Source organism: Grammomys surdaster, unplaced genomic scaffold (assembly GCF_004785775.1).
Source record: "Grammomys surdaster isolate TR1022 unplaced genomic scaffold, NIH_TR_1.0 270, whole genome shotgun sequence".
Lineage (NCBI taxonomy): Eukaryota > Metazoa > Chordata > Mammalia > Rodentia > Muridae > Grammomys > Grammomys surdaster.
In genome coordinates this window covers 423,998-443,396 of record NW_021604711.1, presented here as the reverse complement: position 1 = coordinate 443,396, position 19,399 = coordinate 423,998, and the positions used below count along the sequence as shown (strand labels likewise).

At 40.6% G+C, this 19,399-nt stretch overlaps 1 protein-coding gene across 3 annotated transcripts in view; it reads left to right on the top strand.

The window, feature by feature from the left end:
• The window catches only part of Specc1 (sperm antigen with calponin homology and coiled-coil domains 1), a 227,336-nt gene that overhangs the window by 137,869 nt on the left and 70,068 nt on the right, over window positions 1–19,399 (top strand). For 2 of the 3 annotated variants that reach the window (XM_028776493.1, XM_028776494.1), the window contains 4 exons: window positions 868–941; window positions 1,319–1,497; window positions 15,168–15,313; window positions 16,467–16,567. In XM_028776493.1, the coding sequence (XP_028632326.1) occupies window positions 868–941; window positions 1,319–1,497; window positions 15,168–15,313; window positions 16,467–16,567 (500 nt within the window). Of the gene's footprint in view, window positions 1–867; window positions 942–1,318; window positions 1,498–6,933; window positions 7,305–15,167; window positions 15,314–16,466; window positions 16,568–19,399 lie in introns of those variants that run through there. The other variant, XM_028776495.1, reaches the window with a different exon arrangement.

Below are 19,399 nucleotides of genomic sequence, written 5' to 3'. Positions count from 1 at the left end.
GGTTAAAAGTATGTACCACTATGCCTTGTTTGATTCATTTTCTTACTAGACAACTACTAGGAATTTTTGCTCAGTGATTGACATATTGATACTTAAATTTAAATGGCTCTGGTTGTAATATAGGGAGAACAAGGGACAGAATTTGTTCTAAATTAGGAAAAGGTGGGTGTGCCACCTTGGAGCTGTTCTTTTTTTTTTTTTGAGACAGGGTTTCTCTGTGTAGCCCTGGCTGTCCTGGAACTAACTCTGTAGACCAGGCTGGCCTCAAACTCAGAAATCCGCCTGCCTCTGCCTCCCAAGTGCTGGGATTAAAGGCGTGCGCCACCACCGCCCGGCGGAGCTGTTCTAATATATGTGGGCCCAGATCCTAGCTGTCGTCAGAGATCCTGGGTCCATGGGTCTGGAGCTTATGCTTGCATATCTGCCACACGTGGTTCCCAGAGTTAACTGTGGCTAAGAATCGTGACCCTAGAGACTAGTTTCAAAGTCAAGAGAATCTTCTTTTACACCAAAGCCATCCGAATCTCAATAATAAAGGCTATTCAGAAAAGTTGTGTGACTGGCAGGGAGACCCAAGGCAAGGGTATACATTGCACGGCTGTTGAAGCCTCCTGCCATAGTGCTGTGTGGGAGTATGTACAACTTACCTTCTGGGGTTATAACTTAAGTAAGACCCACTGGCATGTCATCTGGTCTCCTGTCTTGGAGGAGGACTGCTACTAGTTCTGTCTATAGAGTCCTTATAACACAGCTTACTGTAGTGGGTTGGGTTTTAAGCCTGCTGTCTCTGAAACTGGCCCCTTTACTTTGTAGGTTACCTTGTCCAGGAGCCTTGCAACTTTGTAACTCTAACTCATTTCCTTTTAGGCAGTGTGATCAAGCTGGAGGAGCAGAAGTCAGACCTAGAGCGGCAATTAAAGACGCTATCAAAACAGATAAAGGTAAGCCACAGACCAGGAATCTCCTCTGGCATCTTACTGGACAGTATTCCTGTCTTAGGTTGGAAACATTGGGAAGGTACCCTGTTACACTCTCCAGCCAGCTTTTCTCCAAGTCATACCCTGAGCCACACATTTTTTTTTTTTCTGGCGGGAAATGAAACTAAAGCAATCATTCAAATTTTAGTTAAAGAACTCTGTGACATCAAGGAGTTACCTCTTGTGCCTCTTTCAAGGAGTGAAGCACCATTAAAGCCAAGTTTTTCTGCTTCAGCTTCTTAGAGACTGATTCTTCAGGAACTAAGCTTCAGGAACTCCTTCACAGAGACCCCAACACACTCACCTAGCGTCTGAGGTCACATGGATTCTGTCATTTTCAGGAGGAAACAGAGGAATGGAGGCGGTTCCAGGCAGACCTTCAGACTGCAGTGGTAGTGGCCAACGACATCAAGTGTGAGGCTCAGCAGGAGCTGCGTACTGTGAAGAGGAAGTTGCTGGAGGAGGAAGAGAAAAATGCCAGGCTGCAGAAGGAGCTGGGGGACATACAGGGGCACAGCAGGTAGGTCACAGGAAGAACCATACTTCTGTGAATCAAATGGACACATACATAGTGCTTTGCTTCTCTCTTGATCAGTGTGTGTATAGGATTTTAGGAAAAGCTCTTCATTTATATGTGAAGGAAAAAAATCTAGCCAACTGTTCTCGTAAGTTTAAAGAAAGGGCACCTGTTAGAATTTAGTATTTATCAGCATAGGGAGAAAAAACATACTCATAAATAATAACTTGCCTAGGTCTTATACATCAGGAAAAGCTAAAATGACTCTTTGGAGGAAAACTGCCATCAGATAAAGAAGCCATTCTTACCAGCCCAGGGATGTAATTCTCGATTGCTGATCTCATGGGCTATTTAAAAAAGGTAGAGATATTCCAGAGGTAGAGGTACAAGGACAGAAGCAAGTGGGAGTCCAGCAAGGTCTCAATAGGGAGTCCAAGCTACCTTACATCCCTGCCTCAAACAAAAACAAAGAAACAACAAAAGTCATGTTTCTGCTGGGTCCAGTGGTGCCTGATACCTGTAATCCCAGCTCTTGGAAGACAGGCAGGAAAATTAGGAGTTCAAGTTATCCTCAGATACATAGTGAATTCACCAAGCTTTATTCCCAGTCCCAGTATCAGGTGCCTCACAATACATTAGCCCAGTCATGTTTAAGAGGAAGGTGTGCTAAAGCAAACTTGAAGTTGATTGGTATATAAAATTCAAGTGGGGAGCTGGAGAGATGGCTTAGCAGTTAAGAGTGCTGGCTGCTCTTCAGAGGACCCAGGTTTGATTGCTAGACAACTACATGGTGGTTCACAACCATCTGTATCTCCAGTCCCAGGGGAGATTTGATATCCTCTTCTGGCCTCAGTGGGTACCAGGCATGCATATACACTGGCATGCCTGCAGACTAAATACTCATATCCATAAAATCAATAAAATTTAAAACTGAAGTGAGATTTACAGATTATCCTCAGTACTTTTGGCATTCGGTAATGTGGTGTCTTCCCCTAATGGGAGTCAGCATCTTTAACTTTGAGAATTTTGAGTGTTCAGAAATTATTTTGAATTTCTAAATGTTTTTCAAATATAAAATACTTTTAAAGTCAAATTTAGAGGGTTCTAGATATTTATTAGTCTATGGAAGTTGCCTTAATCTGTGTGCTTTCTGGAAAGCAAATTAGAAGGGCTACTTGTTGACTTGTTTCTGAGCCTGAGGGTCTGATCAGTGATCATGAGTTTTACAACATTGGGAAAGTTAGATTCTTCTCACAATTCTGTTTCTTAGAATTCTTGTAGATTGCCTATCAAATCTGTTCCAGTTATGGCTTGTTCCTTTATTTGGCTAGGGAAGAATTCATGTGGTCAGCTCTACAGTTCTCTCTTGGAAAGTCATGACCATTAGTTCATAGTCCAGCTTTATTTTCTGGACACCAAAGAACATGATGGTTCTGGGGTTTTTGTTGTTGTTGTTTTGTTTTAGTCAGAAGGAGAATAGGAAATGATTTCCTGATGTCCCCTACTGAGATGATCACAGGATTCTCTATTTGCCTTCGTGCCTGCTTTCATTGTCTGTCTGTCTTGCTTCCACATTGTATGCCTTTGGAAGATGAACCAAGCCATAACTTGCATTGCTTGCTATTTGCATTATTTTAAAAATTATTGTTTTATAAAAGACAGGCTCTACATTTCTATGGTGACTGTGCATAGATTATTGTACATGATGTTGTCTTTCCTGCATAGATTCTCAAATCCCTGCTGAAACTCTGATGTAATGGGAAACCTTCACCTGTGTCCTGAAAGTGTAGGGCTCTGTGTGCTACATTCTGTCTCCTTCATTTTCCTTTTAAAATAATTTTTATTTTCCTGAACATTTTAAACCAATCACTCAAATCTAGCAACTTATCATAAAGCCTTTCAAAACTTCAGAACTTACAACAATCAGAGAGGACGTGTTACTGAAAACCATTTCACTTCGAGTGTTTGCCTGTCATTTGGCAAGACATGGGACAACTCTGCTGATAGGTTCTTATTGGATTTTATACTTCTCACAAGTGCCTCCTTGAAGAATTGACTTATTGAAAATTACTGGCTGGTAACTCAGCTCCTTCCTGAACCTACCATATGAGCAAAAATGGAAACCAACCCAAAGCCTCAAAGCTCCTGTGACAACTTAGTGATTCCATCTTGGTGGAACAAGTTCTTGCCTGACATTTCAATTTGACTTTGACAGTCATCTCATAAGAACCCTAGGGTTATTCATGAAGGAGCTACAGCCAGAGAACTTGCAGAGGATTCTCTGACGAGGTCCTCCAAGTACAGCTGAGAAAAGACAAGAACATCCACAAAGCATCCTGACTATAACATGGGGCTGGCAATTCATACTCTAATTCTGTGTAGGTGGGCACTTAAAGGAGTCACATAGAATCAGGCTGATGGGTGAGTAGATGAGGCGTCTGGGCAGGAGTACAGAACCAAGCGGGATATAATTTACCCATTAGTAATCTTTAGTCCCAGTACATTTTCAAACATGTCTTGGTTTTTTTAAATTTCTGTGCTTTTGCTGGACAGTGGTGGTGCACACCTTTAATCCCAGCACTTGGGAGGCAGAGGCAGGTGGATTTCTGAGTTTGAGGCCAGCCTGGTCTACAGAGTGAGTTCCAGGACAGACAGGGCCTCACAGAGAAACCCTGTCTCGAAAAACCAAATAAATAAATAAATAAATAAATAGAACAAAAACAAAAAGCTGGGTGGTGGTGGCTCATGCCTTTAATCCCAGCACTCAGGTGGTAGAGGCACATGGATCTCTGTGAGTTCAAAGTCAGCTTGGTCTACAGAACATGTTCTAGGACAGACAGGGCTACAAAGAGAAAACACTGTCTTGAGGAAAAAAAAACCACACATTAAAAAAGTGGGCATAGGAAGATGGCTTGGTGAGTAAGTATGCTTGCTCTGTAAGGTCGAGGACCTGAATTTGAATTACCAGAAACCAGGTAAAAAAAATCTTGTCATAGGCACAAATGCCTATAACCCTGGTGTTGGGGGGGGTTTAATCAGGTAGATACCAGGAGTTCAGTAGATAGCCACTGATACAGCAATCTTCAAGTTCATTTAAAGATCCTGTTTTATAGTATAAGGCAGAGAGCAATAGAGAAAAACACTTGACATCTTTGTCTGGCCTCTGTACATACAAGCACACCTGCACACATGTGCACACATCACATACACACATACACACATCACATATAACTACTCCTCAAATGTACATACACACACATATATACACATATACTTACATGTATATATGTAAACACATTACATACAGCACATATGCATACATATATATCCATAAATGTCCCCATATATCTTAATACTGATATTGATATTAATTCATTCTTTTTTATGATGCCAAAGGGTTTATTTAATAAGTTAAAGCAGTTGCGACTATTCATGCATGAATTATTCTTATAGCAACAGTCAATCATAAATACACAAGTTTCGTGAGCTATAAAGAGGAATATGCAAAAGTCATGGAGAATAAACTCTCGATCTCTGTAAACTCAGTCTTGCAACTGGCTGGCACTGCCCCCTTCCCCATGGAGCTCTACCCTCTGTTTAGATTAGGAACTATGACTAGGCAGTGTTTCTAGGTACTTGCAAGCTCTCCCATTCTGAGGCTGGTTGGTCAGCTGACCTTTCTCTGTTGAGTCAGAAACCTAAGAACCAGCCCTGCCATCTCTCCCATGCAGTCCTTGGAACTTTAAGGATAATCATCTTCAAATGTTAACTCTGACTTGCAGGCCTGATATTTTTCTCTCCAAACTTAAACCAGCTGATGCGTTTTTATAGATAAACATGAAAATGTTCTGTTTTATTGAACATAAAAAATCAATGAATGAAAGTGTAAGATATAATTTTCTCAGTCATGACTCCTTCTCTGTTTGGATAGTTAAAATTTAGACATTAAAATAAAAACTCACTCAAATTAAAACATCAAGTCTAAGATAAGATGTACTTCAGTGGTACTGCTTGCTTAGTGTGTATCAAGCCCTGGATTTAATCCCAATAAAATAAATAAATAAATAAATAAATAAATAATCAGATCAGATCTGTTTCAAGAGTTCAGCAGATACAGGGAAACATAGGAACATAGGCATCTCAGCATCTGGATTCCATGGGGCCACATACAACACTTCTAACAAAAGATATTGATAATGAGCAGTACATGTTGTACAGGAGTCATAAATAATAGTAGGAATTATTTTTAGGGTGACATACTCCATTCTTACAGTGTTTGCCACGATAATATCAATAGGCACCATGGAAGACATCTTTACAAGAAAGAACCTATTAGCAACACTAAATATTTGCTACCAGTTAACAGCATTAACTTCCAAGATAAAATCTTTCTGCTTCACATGTGTTGATCCTTGCATCTTCCCCTGGATCACACATTGTCTTCAGTGTGTATGCTGTCACTAAGTGAGCAGCAATGTAGCCTGTCCCATACAGACCTTGCTGGAGCTGGCTTTTAACTGAGTGTGAACATCTGCACTGTGTGCTAATGTCCGTTGTGTGTGCCTGTGCTGCCCTGTCCTTACAACATTTCAGAGCCACACAGCATGCGTTCTTTCTATACCTGCTGCTAGAGGAGACCTGCATATGATGGAGGAATAATGTTCTTGGATAACAAAGATATCACTTGAAACTCAGCTGTGATACTGAATCCCTGGTTTTTGTGGAAAGGCTGGTTCCCATAGAAATTCCTAAGCAGTTTCTTATTTACCTTAGTATTATAGGGCCCACGAGCATTTCATTTGGCCCTTATAGTAGAAATTATATCAGACATCTCCTATGGTCTTTTCATCAAGTATAATTCAATCACTTGCATATGTTTTCGTAGTTAAAATACAATTATGATGTTAGATATGTAGGTGTATGATGTTTGAGTCTGTATGTATGATTCTGAGGATCAAGCCTAGGACCTTGTACCTGTTACACAAGTGCTCTGTCACTGAGCTACTAACGTATAATAAAGGGCGACAAAATGCCTTTCTCCCTGTTTGGGAAAATATGGATATGTTCTTCCTTGAATCTTTAGGCTTATTAAGCTAGAATAGTAAAAAGAAATCTTTTTGTTTTGTTCTTGGCATTGATGATGGAGAGAAGCACAACTCTGTAAATGCCAGGGGCTGACGCGCATCTACTTCACCAGGATAGTTCTTGGAGACATTATGGGAGAAGGAGCAGTGTAGAGTTTTTGCCATTTGCTCAGTCCAACAGCATTGGCTTCCAAAAATTGTTTTGCAGCAATCAAAATGAAAACATGGCCATATTGTGGGTATTAGCTCCTCTCTGTGAGACAGATAAGCTGGTAGCTCTTGTGATTGTAAACAAAGATCCCATTGGCTTATATAACTCCTTTACCAGCCTTCCCTCCCATTTCTATCTTCACAGCTCCATGGTCTCTGTCAGCTAGCAGAGCATTTGGTGGAAGAAAGACAGCCCAGCCCTTGCCATGATTGGAAACTACTGCCATTTCTATATGAAAGGGGGAATCTGTAAAGGAGATTACCACTGTGTAAAGAGCTCACTTGTCTCCTATGCCATTCACTATTCCACACACAGTCACCACACCCAAAGCTTCTCTAGTTCTAATTTCACATTGAAATCAACTCACTGCATGGTCACATAGTCAAAAATATTGCCCTCCTATTTTTCTCAGAAAATTCAGCTCACTTTCTCCCTCCCTCCCTCTCTCCCTCTCCGTCACTCTCCCTCTCTTTCTCTCTCTCTGGAGAATAAAATGAAATTCTGAAAAACAAAAATACAAGTCTTGTGAAAAAATATTTCATATGTAACTAGAATACGTAAAGACAATAATGGCATAGCAAGCCCCGGGTATTGGTGAATGCCGTCAATGTGGGCTCTGCTTTCTGGTGTTTACTTTTATGCTGCCCACTTGAATATAGGATTCAACAATCTTGAAATTCAAGATACTTACAGCAAAATAAGAAGCCATCTGTGTGGTGCCTTAGACTGGAGAAGTTAAAGATCTGCTCCTAACATTGAGGCTTCTTTGAGCCTCTTTAAAGCTGTGGTCTCATTTCATTACCTCATTTGAACTGGCCCCTAAGGTTTGGTTGCTTTCTAGAGTCTCTGATGGGCTGACTATAAACATGTCTGGTTGATGATAAAGGATGTAGTTAGGTGACAGTGTCAGTAGAAACCTAACAAACTAATGAAGGACAGCTTACAACAAAAGCCTCACAAACGAAACTCACCCTAGAAACTTAAAGAAAGACTTTCAGTGCAGAAGCACACAGCTCACAGTGGTCTGGAATGCAGGAAGTGATTTGAATTTTGGAAATGTATATATATATATATGTGTGTGTGTGTGTGAAGACCTGTATCTGACTCAGCAAATCCATCAGGCAAAAACCTAGTGCACTTCTCCTGTGAGAGGCAGCACCAGAGAAGATGTACCTACTGTACTTCCCATGTGAGGACAACTCCAATGAAAACCTACTGCACATCTCTTGTGTGGGGCAGCTCAGTGAAAATCTACTAGGCTCCTCTTGTGAGGGGCAGCGCCAGTGTATCCATGTAGGGTTTCTAGCTACATCATTCTAGACAATATGCATTCATCTCTAATAAAAGGAAAAATTAAAATTGGGAATTATTCTTAAACTCAGGAAGACATTTTGAGGTATTGACTTTGAGAGCACAGATTTCACTAGAAAAATTTAGCTCAGAATAAGTAAGAAAAGACATTGATATCTTCTGTAAAAATCATGTAGAAACCAGCCGGGCTTGTCCAAATAGGACTGGAATTTGTGTTCTGAAAGATCTTTTCTTCAGATTGAGAATTCTAAGATGACTTAAAATTTGTGTGCTGAATTTTTTTCGTACATAAACAAAGAGAAAGATGCACATCGGTATTTGCAGTTATGTATCAATCTGTCTTTCCTCCGGGTACTATTGAATATTTTCATATGTGTTTATGATATACTAAATAAATGTTGTTTAGAAGAGTCTGTGGTTTGAATTTTAATCACTGTTTGCCTTTCTGGAGGGCTCATGAATTTTGTTTGAAAGTTTCCCTTGAATATGATTTTAGAACTTTTGTTTTACAACACTGGGGATGGAACCTCGAGACTACGTGGACAGCCTGCACTCACTACTTCAAGCCTTACTACCTTCATATAATAGAATCTGATTGAATTTTCCTTTGTTTCTAGGGGTTTTATTTGTGTTTAAGATTTTTTTCTACTCCAATATTTGTAAATTCTCTATTCAGTTTTCTTTATTTCACACACATGTAGATGTTCACACCCAGTCATTTGATCTCCCTGTATTTACTGAATCTGATGTAACATACAATCCTTTTTCTTCCATATGCATAGCCAGTCAAGCCAGTATAATTTATTACCAGAATAATTCTTTCCTACTGAATAGAAATGTCACTTTCCATTGTTTATTTTATCTGTGCTTCCTGTGCTCAGGGAAGCCTTTTCAAATATGCCCTCCTTTCATATTCTTTTGAGTTAGTTCTGCTTCAGAATATTTTAATGGGATTATTGTAGAGTGTGTGTGTGTGTGTGTGTGTGTGTGTGTGTACATATTTAAGTTCAGTCTTTCATTTAAAATTATTAGCTTGCTAGCCATGGTGTTATATGCTTGTAAATTCAACTCTTGAGAGCTAGAGGCACAAGGATCTAGAATTTATACTTATCCTTGCTTACTCAGTAAGTTTGAGGCCAGCCACGACTACTATCTTCACCCCCTGCAAAAAAAGTCAGTATGTAAAATTGTCTTATTTCATCTTTTTTTCTGTTTTATTAAATTTTAAGGTAGATATTATCAAGTGCTTCTTTTCTTCCATAAACTTATGAAGGACTATTCTCTCCTAAATGTGATTCTTATTTTACAAAGTATTTTTATAGATGAGGGCCTTTAAGTTTTAAAATTTTTTATGTTTTTATATGAAGAGATGTTTCTGTTTATCCCAAGCTCTTGTTTAAATAGCTATGAGTATGTCAGGGCCTGACCTTTGCCCTGAGTATCTGTAGGTTATGCCTGAATGTACCACTTTACCTACCGATTCTCTTTAAATCATCACCTGTATCATAAACTAGAAGGAAAGCTCTCAAAGTAAATTGAAGTTCAAATAGTATGGGAGAAGTTACCCAGTAAGAGAAATCCCTGCTGAGTGTTGGGGATGCACACCTTATTCCTAGTACTCAGGAATCAGAGGCAGGGGGATTGCTATGATTTGGAGGCCAGTCTGGTTTGTATAGTGCATTCCAGGGCAGCTAAGGCTACACAGTGAGACCCTGCCTTGGGGGAAAGAGTTTCTTGGCATATAGTTTCTTATCTGGAGAAACCTGGATATGGAAGCTCCACTTCTGGGTCTGTTTTTGCTTAGTCATTGTCCATGTTATATACAGCCTGTGGCAATTTCTGACCTGTGCCCAGGATCATCTTTGATCTTATGGACCCTTCAGATAGTGTTCATATCCCTGATGCTCTGTAATGATGTTCTTGGCTTCATGCTCCTCTCCAGCCCAGGCCCTGTAGGGTAGAGGATACTAGCAAGGTAGACCCCTATCTTATTTTCTTTGTAAGGGAACTGGGGGGAAGCCCTTGGTACTCCCCCCGCATGCAGATACACATTCAATGTAACAGAGAGTCTTAAAAGTTTGTCTGCTTTTTGAGACTTGGTAGGCAGCCCTGACTGGTCTAGAACTTACTCTGTAAACCAGGCTGGCCTCAAACTCAGAGATCTGTCTGCCTGACTCTGAGTTTGACTCCTGAATACTAGGATTAAAGTTTAAGCTATAGAAATGGTACCCTTCTTTAGTTTTCATTGCTGATAGAAAATGCTTAACTGATTTGATTCTTCTTGATGGGATTTAGAAAGTAAGATGTGTTTAAGTTACCATTTTATCTGACTTTCCTTTCCTCTTGTTCTGTATGCTAGTACCAAAATTAGAAAGTGAATTTCAGCAGATATTTGGTGCTTGAGATAAAATATTTCATATTTTTCTTTTTTATTGGATATTTTATTTATTTACATCTCAAGTGTTATCCCCTTTCCCATCCCCATCCCCCTGCTTCTATGAGGGTGCTCCACCACCCACCCATGCACTTTTTCCCTACCGCCCTGCCCTAGCATTCCCCTATACTGGGGCATCGAGCCTTCACAGGACCAAGGGCCTCCCCTCCCACTGATGCTACATGTGCAGCTGGAGCCATGGGTCCTTCCATGTGTACTCTTGGGTTGGTGGTTTAGGAGCTGGGGGTGGGGGGTTGGATCTGGTCGGTTGATATTGTTGTTCTTCCTATGGGATTGCAAACCCCTTCAGCTCCTTCAGTTCTTCCCCTAACTCCTCCATTGAGGTCCCTGTGCTTAGTCTGATGGTTGGCTGCAAGCACTTGCCTCTGTATTGGTCAGGCTATGGCAGAGCCTCTCAGGAGACAGCTGTATCAGGCTCCTATCAGCAAGCACTTCTTGGCATCAGCAATAGTGTCTGGGTTTGGTGGCTGTATGTGGGATGGATCCCCAGGTGGGGCATTCTCTGGATGGCCTTTCCTTCAGTCTCCGTTCCACTCTTTGTCCCTGTATTTCCTTTAGACAGGAACAATTCTGGGTTAAATTTTGGAGATGGGCAAGTGGCCCATATTTTTTTCTTATATCAAGAGTAACAAACTTCTTTTAGATTTATTTAAAACATTAATAATTTTACTATTTTGCCATCCCAGGTAAGGGCAAAGAATGTTCAAAGGCACTGAATCAGTACATAAAAGAGAACAAAACTTGAGTGAGCTGAGCTGAAATCTGAAAGCTAGCTGGGCAGAGGGGAGTCACAGAAGCCCACAGCGACACTGTGAGAAGCCTGGAGCCAGGCTTTATTCCAGCTTAGCAGGTGTAAGCATATGGTTGATGGGACCACTCCTCTTTACAAATAATCTGCCAACTATGAAAGCATATCAGTTATGTGATGTGACCATTGTCAAGTAGAGTAAATACTTTAACAGTCATAATACATCAGAGCTCACCTGTGCTGGGACCAAAATAGGCAATGCCACCAAGCAGTGCAGAAAATCAGCACCATTTGAAAGCCCTGTCCCACAGCCACCAAGGTAAGCGGTCGGTTAGAGAAGCTAGGGGGAGGTTTGAAGGGAAAGTCCTTGCAGATGTATGTATACGTATGTTAAATTAAGACATAAGACACAGAAAGTGAACCTGCAGCCAACCAGTGGGCCTGGTGTAACTACAGTGGTTGATGGAAAACGCTGCCCTTTGACAGACGTACACAGTACCATTTGCCTTCATGCACCACGGCATCTGGCCTTGGCTTTCTATTCTCAGATGATGGGCTACCAACTTCTTCGTGAAGAGTAGTGAACTAAGGGAGTGCTGAATTGAGTATCAGTAGCCCTTTTTTTTTAAAACTTAGGTATATTTAAAATTTGTATACCTCTCCTAGAAAATTTGTATACTGTAGAGAATTTGACAAAGCATACTGCCCAAAGAGTTCAATTTACACCTCAGATTCACCATTTATGTGGCATGTAGCCTTTGTCAAGGTTTTCCTCAAAATTAAATAATGTAAGAGATTTCTGTAGAAAGTTAAGCCAGGCAGTGGTCTCTGGGAGTTTGAGGCCAGCCTGGTCTACAGAGTGAGTTCCAGGCCAGTCAAGGCTACATGTTTATACATATGTTAAATTAAGACATAAGACACAGAAGGTGGACCTGCAGCCAACTAATAGGCCTGATGCAACTACAGTGGTTGATGAGATATGTCCTGAAAAACAAACAAGCATTAAGCCTTCAGCTACTTCTTCCTCAGCTCCCAGGGCTGGGACTTAGGTAATGGCTTGTGTGACACATTGCACTAGAATATGTAAATAGACTTATATGCATTCATTTTATTGAAGTTTATAGCTTTATATGTGGTAGCAGGCACATTTTGTTTCTGTTTTAGATGTGATTCCTAACCAGAAGATAGCCATTTCCTGGAGGATATGGCTAAGGAAAAAGGCAAACTACAAGTTGATATAGGGAAAACTAGTGTGTTGGACTTACTAAACACTATAGTGTTTGTGTTCAAGTTTTAAAACCAATAGAAACTACTTTTGAGTAGCTTAGAATTTCAAGGCATATTTGACTCCACATGGGATAAAGGCCATAATTGGCTTTGAACAAATGCTTTGTCAAGTGTGTAATTTTGTATTTTCCCTTTATTTACAGAATTTACTAAGATATTCCTGGTTGTATGATTAAATATTTGATAATATCCATTATAATATACAGAATTACTATTCTTCTTGAGAACACAGGGAATGTAATCATTCATATATTGCTTGGGCTGTAACAACTCTTAGACATTCTAGTATAAGGAATTTCAGGCTTGTTCACAATTAAAGTATGAGTCAAGTATTCTCTTTTTGACTGTGAGAGTTTTTTGTCATGTGTATGTATACACTACATGCATCCCTGGTATCCATGGAAGTCATAAGAGGGCATTTGAAGTCCTAGAACTGGAGACATAGACAGTTGTGAGCTGTTACATGGTGCTAGGAATCAAATCTGGGTTTTCTAGAAGAGCAGTCAGAGGTGAGCCATTTCTCCAGTCCCTAATTTCAGATGTTTGATAATTTCGAATTTCAGATTTCTGGATGAGAATGTCAGACTTACTGTTAAAATCAAGAGAGCATCATCTTTGGATGTGTTGAAACATTAGTCATATTGCCATGTCCTTATGAGGCCTAAGTGAATCATTCCACTTACCATTTAATGTTTCAAATCGCTGGGAAACTTAGACACCTAAAAAGAACAGCTTGTAGAATGTAAGATTCTCCATTTTATTCTTATTAAATTAATAAGGAATGACATTTAGTGCCTTGGATGCTCTTTGGCAGTAAGCCAGTTAAATGTAATAGAAGGTGGCCCACCATTCGATGAGCTTGAGGGTCACTGATGTGGAAATAAGAATTTTTCTTATACAAACCTGATCTCTTAACCTACTTTCATTTTCTTATTCCATATCCACCAGTGAATTTTTCTGCTTTATTTAATTCCTGTATTTATTTTCTTATTTGAGATGGAGTTTTCCCATTTGCCCAGCCTGCCCTCCGTCCTAGGCTCAAGTAATCTTCTGTTGACTTCCTAAGTATCTGGGACCACAGGTCACACAATCACACGGGCCCAATCATCTGATTATATACCATGTAAATACAAGGTGGGATATACCATGTAAATACAAGGTGGGATATACCATGTAAATACAAGGTGGGAGACACTACAACCACTTTTTTTTGCAGCAAATCATTAGAAATTACTTAAAAAGAACAAAACAAAAACAAAAATCAGTCTCTTAACGTTTCTGAAATGCTTGCTAGTTTCAAGGAAGTTTTCAGTTACTGATTTTTTTTTTCCGCTGTAAAAGAAAGGCTGTACAGTCAAGAGTATAGGGCAGAGTGATATAAGTGCTTTAATTTTGTCTCACTTAAATTTAGCCTATTTGTGTTGATTATAGAGCAATAGAAGAATTAGGGACAAGTATTTTGAACTGTAGGAGCTTATATGTAGCTAGATTAGTTTCAGAAAACTGGGAAATATTTTAAACCTTCACTGACCTTATTAAAATATATTTCCAGAAATATTCTGTTTGAGCCTTTCTCATAAATTAGTCATCTTGCACAACAGCTGTGGCAATATGATATAATAAAAAGTGCAGTGATTTAGCAACAGGGAGGTTGGGAGTTCTCATTCACAAGAAGATTAAATGACATCCTAAAATCCTCTAGATAAGGAAGCCACACATGAGAGCTGAATCATATGATCTGTCCCCTATGAGTCTGCTGATGTTTAGAAACCACACAGCATAGAGAACATTTGTATGAGAATGGGAGCTTGACACAGAATTTCCATTTTTACTCTCAGAGGGCAACCATCATATGAAGAAGGACTGGTATGTGGAATGAGTTGCGCTTTAGTTGGCTTAGGCAGAAAAGAGTTAAAGAACTTACCAAATTGCTGAGAAAACTGAATCAACTAGATTGTAGACTGAACTTCCAGGAACAGGTTTCTGAGGTTACACAACCAGACTGCCTTCACCATGATGAGAACCCCAAACCAGGATGTCGCCTGCTCATTTAGAAAGCTGCAACCACAATTCCTAGCCCCAGGAGTACCTTGTCTCTGTTACAGTCTATGTCAACATAGTAAATGCTTCATGTTCTGGCTCTGGCCCAAATCTCTGTTGGGGAGCTTAAGTCATATGAAACCTTGGCTAAGCAAGAGTCTTGGGGTTCACCTATCCAGCCTCTGAGTGTGCCACCTGAGGACTGGAGCACATACCAACAGGCCAGTCCACTGGGTACACTGCTGACAGTTACTTATGGTAAATAACACTCACATGTTTCTTCACATTTGCAGAGATATTCATGTATTTTTCACTTAAAGATATTCTGTGTACAAATGTATTATTTCTGACCATCTCTTAAGAAATTGAAAAAAAATTGAAAAGAATGTATTTACTTTATTAAAATCCAGAAAATGATTAAAATTGGGGTTTCCCTTCCAGCTTATTTTGTCCACATTGGTTTTGCTTCCATTTATGCCTTTTCCTCACTGAGGACACCCTCCACCTTTTCAATTTAATGTGCTCTTTGCCATACAGACCTGTGAATGAAGAGCCAGAGCCCTCAGAGGTCGATGCTGCTGGCCGGTGGCGTGGAGTCTATGTCAACAGAACATCTCCAGCTCCTTCAGACTCTGCAACCACAGTAAAGTCACTGATCAAATCATTTGACTTAGGACACTCAGGTATTTTACAAAACTGTACATTCACACCCTAGCCTACACACCAACCCTATCTCTGCCTCACTGGCCCCAGCCAGTTGACTGAACCACAGGCTCACTTTAGCTCATGTCTCTGTGCAGGAAGCCTCGCTGAGCCTTGTAAGGCCATAGGTAATCCTGAGGCAGTCTCCTTCCTACTTCCACTTGTTGTTATCCTCACTTCATCCTTTCAGGGCCTTCTTCCTTTGTTCAGAGAACCAGCAAGGATGGCCAGCAGCTGCATCTTCCAGGAAGTGAGCATCCCCTGTGTGTATTTGGCCCTCTTGTAGGGAGTCTCAATATCCTTACTTGCAGTGTGCTATTAGACTCTTCTACTTGGTCTTACACATGAGCTTTCCAGCCTGTAGCTTCTGATTTTGCGTTTGTTGCCAGCTTTTTCTAGAATGGTCTGACTGACTCACAGTTTCCCTGTGGCTGTGCATCTTATACACATGAGGCAATTACATGTTCATCCTTTAAGCATACACACAGTAGTGTGTTGAAGAAGCATTGCACATCTGTTCATAATTGAGATAACTTCCTTTTTTGACTACCGAAAATGTGCATTGTGTTGGAAAACTGAAGCAGTGGCTAATTCTAAGATGAATTGATTGCCTCTGCTAAAATCATTTCCAAATTACTTAGATTAAGATTAGACTCAATGTCTTGAGAGACAGGAAAACCCAGTGAGTCAGACTGTAGATTGAACATGATACATCAGTAATGATTTGTAGATTAATGTTCCTGTTGCTTCCCCAAGAGAAAACTGATCACGTATTCCCCTCCTCTGCTCCAGTATCGGCATCTGAAGCCACCTCTCACTCAGCTGACCCCTCCCCTTTCGTTTTCCCAGTTCAGCTATATTCAGAAGAGAAAAGTATAATTAACATTATTCCTAACGTGAGAGTTTTGTTTTGTTTGAGACAAGGTCTTTCTATGTAGCCCTGGTTGTCCTGGAGCTTCTTAAGTAGGTCAGGCTGACCTTTGTCCCTCTCCTGTGTGCTTGGACTAATGTGTGCCACCACACCCAACTCTTCATGAGATCTTTAAGTCGCCAAAAAAGGGAAACAGATCAAAACCCATTATATGCAGTTTTGAACTGGATCTAAGTATTTCTGTTCCAATCTCTTTTTGGCAGGTGGAACTGGACAGAGTATTTCTGTCCACAAGACTCCCAGAAGCCCCCTGAGTGGAATCCCAGTAAGGACTGCTCCGGCAGCTGCTGTCTCTCCGATGCAGGTATAGAAGAACCCAGAGGCAGCTCTTTGTGTAACCGTCTGGGTATTCTTTACTCATACGAGTGTGTCCTTGTGGAGCAGCAGGACTTATAAATCGGGGTATATGTCACTCAATATTCATTTCACTTAGTACTGGAATGTAAGGCCTATAACAACAGAGATATTTAGAGTTTTGCTCACTACTAGATATACTGGCTAGAACAATGGGTGACAGTAATCACACCACAGTAGAGCTCAATGAATTTCTGTCTGTCAAGTGAAGGAATATATCAGAGGAACCTCAAATGCTAATCTTTGGTGAAATTGTCATTCTTTTTGAAAGGCCACATCTGCATCATATGCAGATGTTGTTGGCTGTTTCAGGCATTGTGGATTTAACTTAGTACAAAACAATACAGTGAAGGTCCTTGTGCAAACTTCTGACCTCTTGAGGAACTATTTCCGTATGAGAACACATCAGGATCTATTTCAAAATGTTGGAAATTGCTTTAGTTAGCAGAAAGGAATTTAGTTCAAAGGCGTTGGTACTTCAAGGGCTAGACAAGGTGACTAAAGCCTTCGTGAGCTCATGGGAAAGGCTTTCTTTTTCTTTTTTCTTTTTTTTGGTTTTTCGAGACAGGGTTTCTCCGTGTAGCCCTGGCTGTCCTGGAACTCACTCTGTAGACCAGGCTGGCCTCGAACTCAGAAATCTTCTGTCTCTGTGCCTCCCAAGTGCTGGGATTAAAGGCGTGCGCCACCACCTCCCGGCAACACATGCCTCTTCATACCCATAGAGCTGCGGGGCAGACACCAGAGCCTCTGCAACAGGAAAGCAAGTGCCTCCACAGCCATCAGAAGCAGCAGAAGGGCCGCTGCACCTTCCTGGCACCTTCCAGAGTTTTGAGAATGGGTCTGTGTGACAGAAGCCAAATGACACGGTGAACCAAGCTTTAAGGAATTTAGAAAGCATACCCTTTAGCTTTCCAGGCTTTATAGCAAAGGGACTGCAGTGGAGTTGAGGGAGCTATTCCTTAGAACTCTAGAAGTTGGTTCCTAGAAAAGGGAAGTGTGTTAGTGAAGCGGGGAGCTGGGTTGGCTCTGTCCTCACATTGAAACACTTGATGGATGTGTTACCCTTCCATGTCTTTCACATAGAAAGTGCAGTTTCCCAAGAGTTTTCACATTCTGTACAAGGATTTTAGTAAGATGAGACTCACTCACACTTTTGTGGGTTGTACCCGTCTTCATATGTGACTATGTATGTTGTTTTACGTCTTCCATCTATGTACTTACCTTGGCACTGAGCACTTCTCTTTGTGTTGTAGTTTTGTTTACAGTTTATAAAACACTTTGTTATAGTCTCCTTTGTTTTTACACAGAATGTTTCTACGGGAGAAGCATTGGGACTGGAGAGATGGCTCAGTGGTTAAGTGGACTTACTCCTCTTACAAGGACTAGTTTAGTTTCCAGCACTCACATGGAGCCTCCCAACTGCCTGGGACTCCAGCTCCAGAAGTCTAATGTGGCTGGCCTCTTCAGCAGGCTTCTGTACTCATGCGTGTACCCACATGCACACATGGAACTTTAAATTTTTTTTAAAAATTGTTCAAAAATGTAAGATGCCTGACTTTTTTTTAAAGCTATTATGGTTTTATCTTATAACATCATAATTACCTTTTGCCAGGTGGTGGTGGCGCACACCTTTAATCTCAGCACTTGGGAGGCAGAGGCAGGCGGATTTCTGAGTTTGAGGCCAGCCTGGTCTACAGAGTGAGTTCCAGGACAGCCAGGGCTACACAGAAAAACCCTGTCTCGAAAAAAACCAAAAAAAATTACCTTTTAATGAAGAGGTAATTTTTGTTTGTTTTTCTGAAATGTTTTCACTGAAGAAAACATTGTTCTGTGTTTTCTTTCATGACTTTAAAGATTTTTGTATCGTGGTTTAAATATCTTTCTATTAGCTTATTAAAACATTCTTCCTTAGAATCATAGAAGTGTTTTATTTGAAGGGTTTTTTTTTTTGACAGTGTTTCACTGTGTATCCCTGGCTAGCCTAGGACTTCTGTGTAGAGCAGGTTAGCCTTGAGTTCACAGAGATCTGCCTACTCCTCTGCCTCCCAAGTACTGAAATCAAAAACATTCACAACCATGTCTGGCTTGTGTGTTGAGTTTTAAAACCCACAGAAGCATGAGTTTGGATCTAAGTGCTCTTCCCCTACCTTCACTGCCTCCTAGAAGCAGAAATAAATCTTTTGAGGAAGGTACCTCATGGGAACCTTACCTTGCAGCTGCCTGTCTGCCTTCCTTCTTTACTTCCTTCATTTTTTCCTTACTCCTATCCTCCCCTCCCCTCTCCTCCTCTCCCCTCCCCTCCCCTCCCCTCCTCTCCTCTCCTCTTGTTTTCTTTCTTCAAGACAGGGTTTTTCTATGTAGCCCTGTCTGTCCTAGAACTTGATTTGTAGACCAGGCTGGCCTTGAACTCAGAAATGAGCCTGCCTCTGCCTTCTGAGTGCTGTGTCACCACCACCTGGCATAGGTATTTTTTTTCAAATACAGAGTCCTTTACTCAGTTCATAGAATTCCAGGAACATAGGGTAGATAACACTGAAAGACTAAAACTCACAACAATAAAAAAATGGAAACAGGCTCAACAGATCCATATATTGATTCTACTAGACACAGATTCTAAAAGAACAGTGATAAATTCAATCAAGAAAATGAATACCAGCACAAACAACAACAATAAAAAAAGAACTCATTAAAAATTACATGACTTAGGCTGGGGATGTAATTTTTATTGGGTTCTTTTTTATTGTTGTTGTTTAAGCCCAGCACTTGGAAGGCAGAAGTAGAT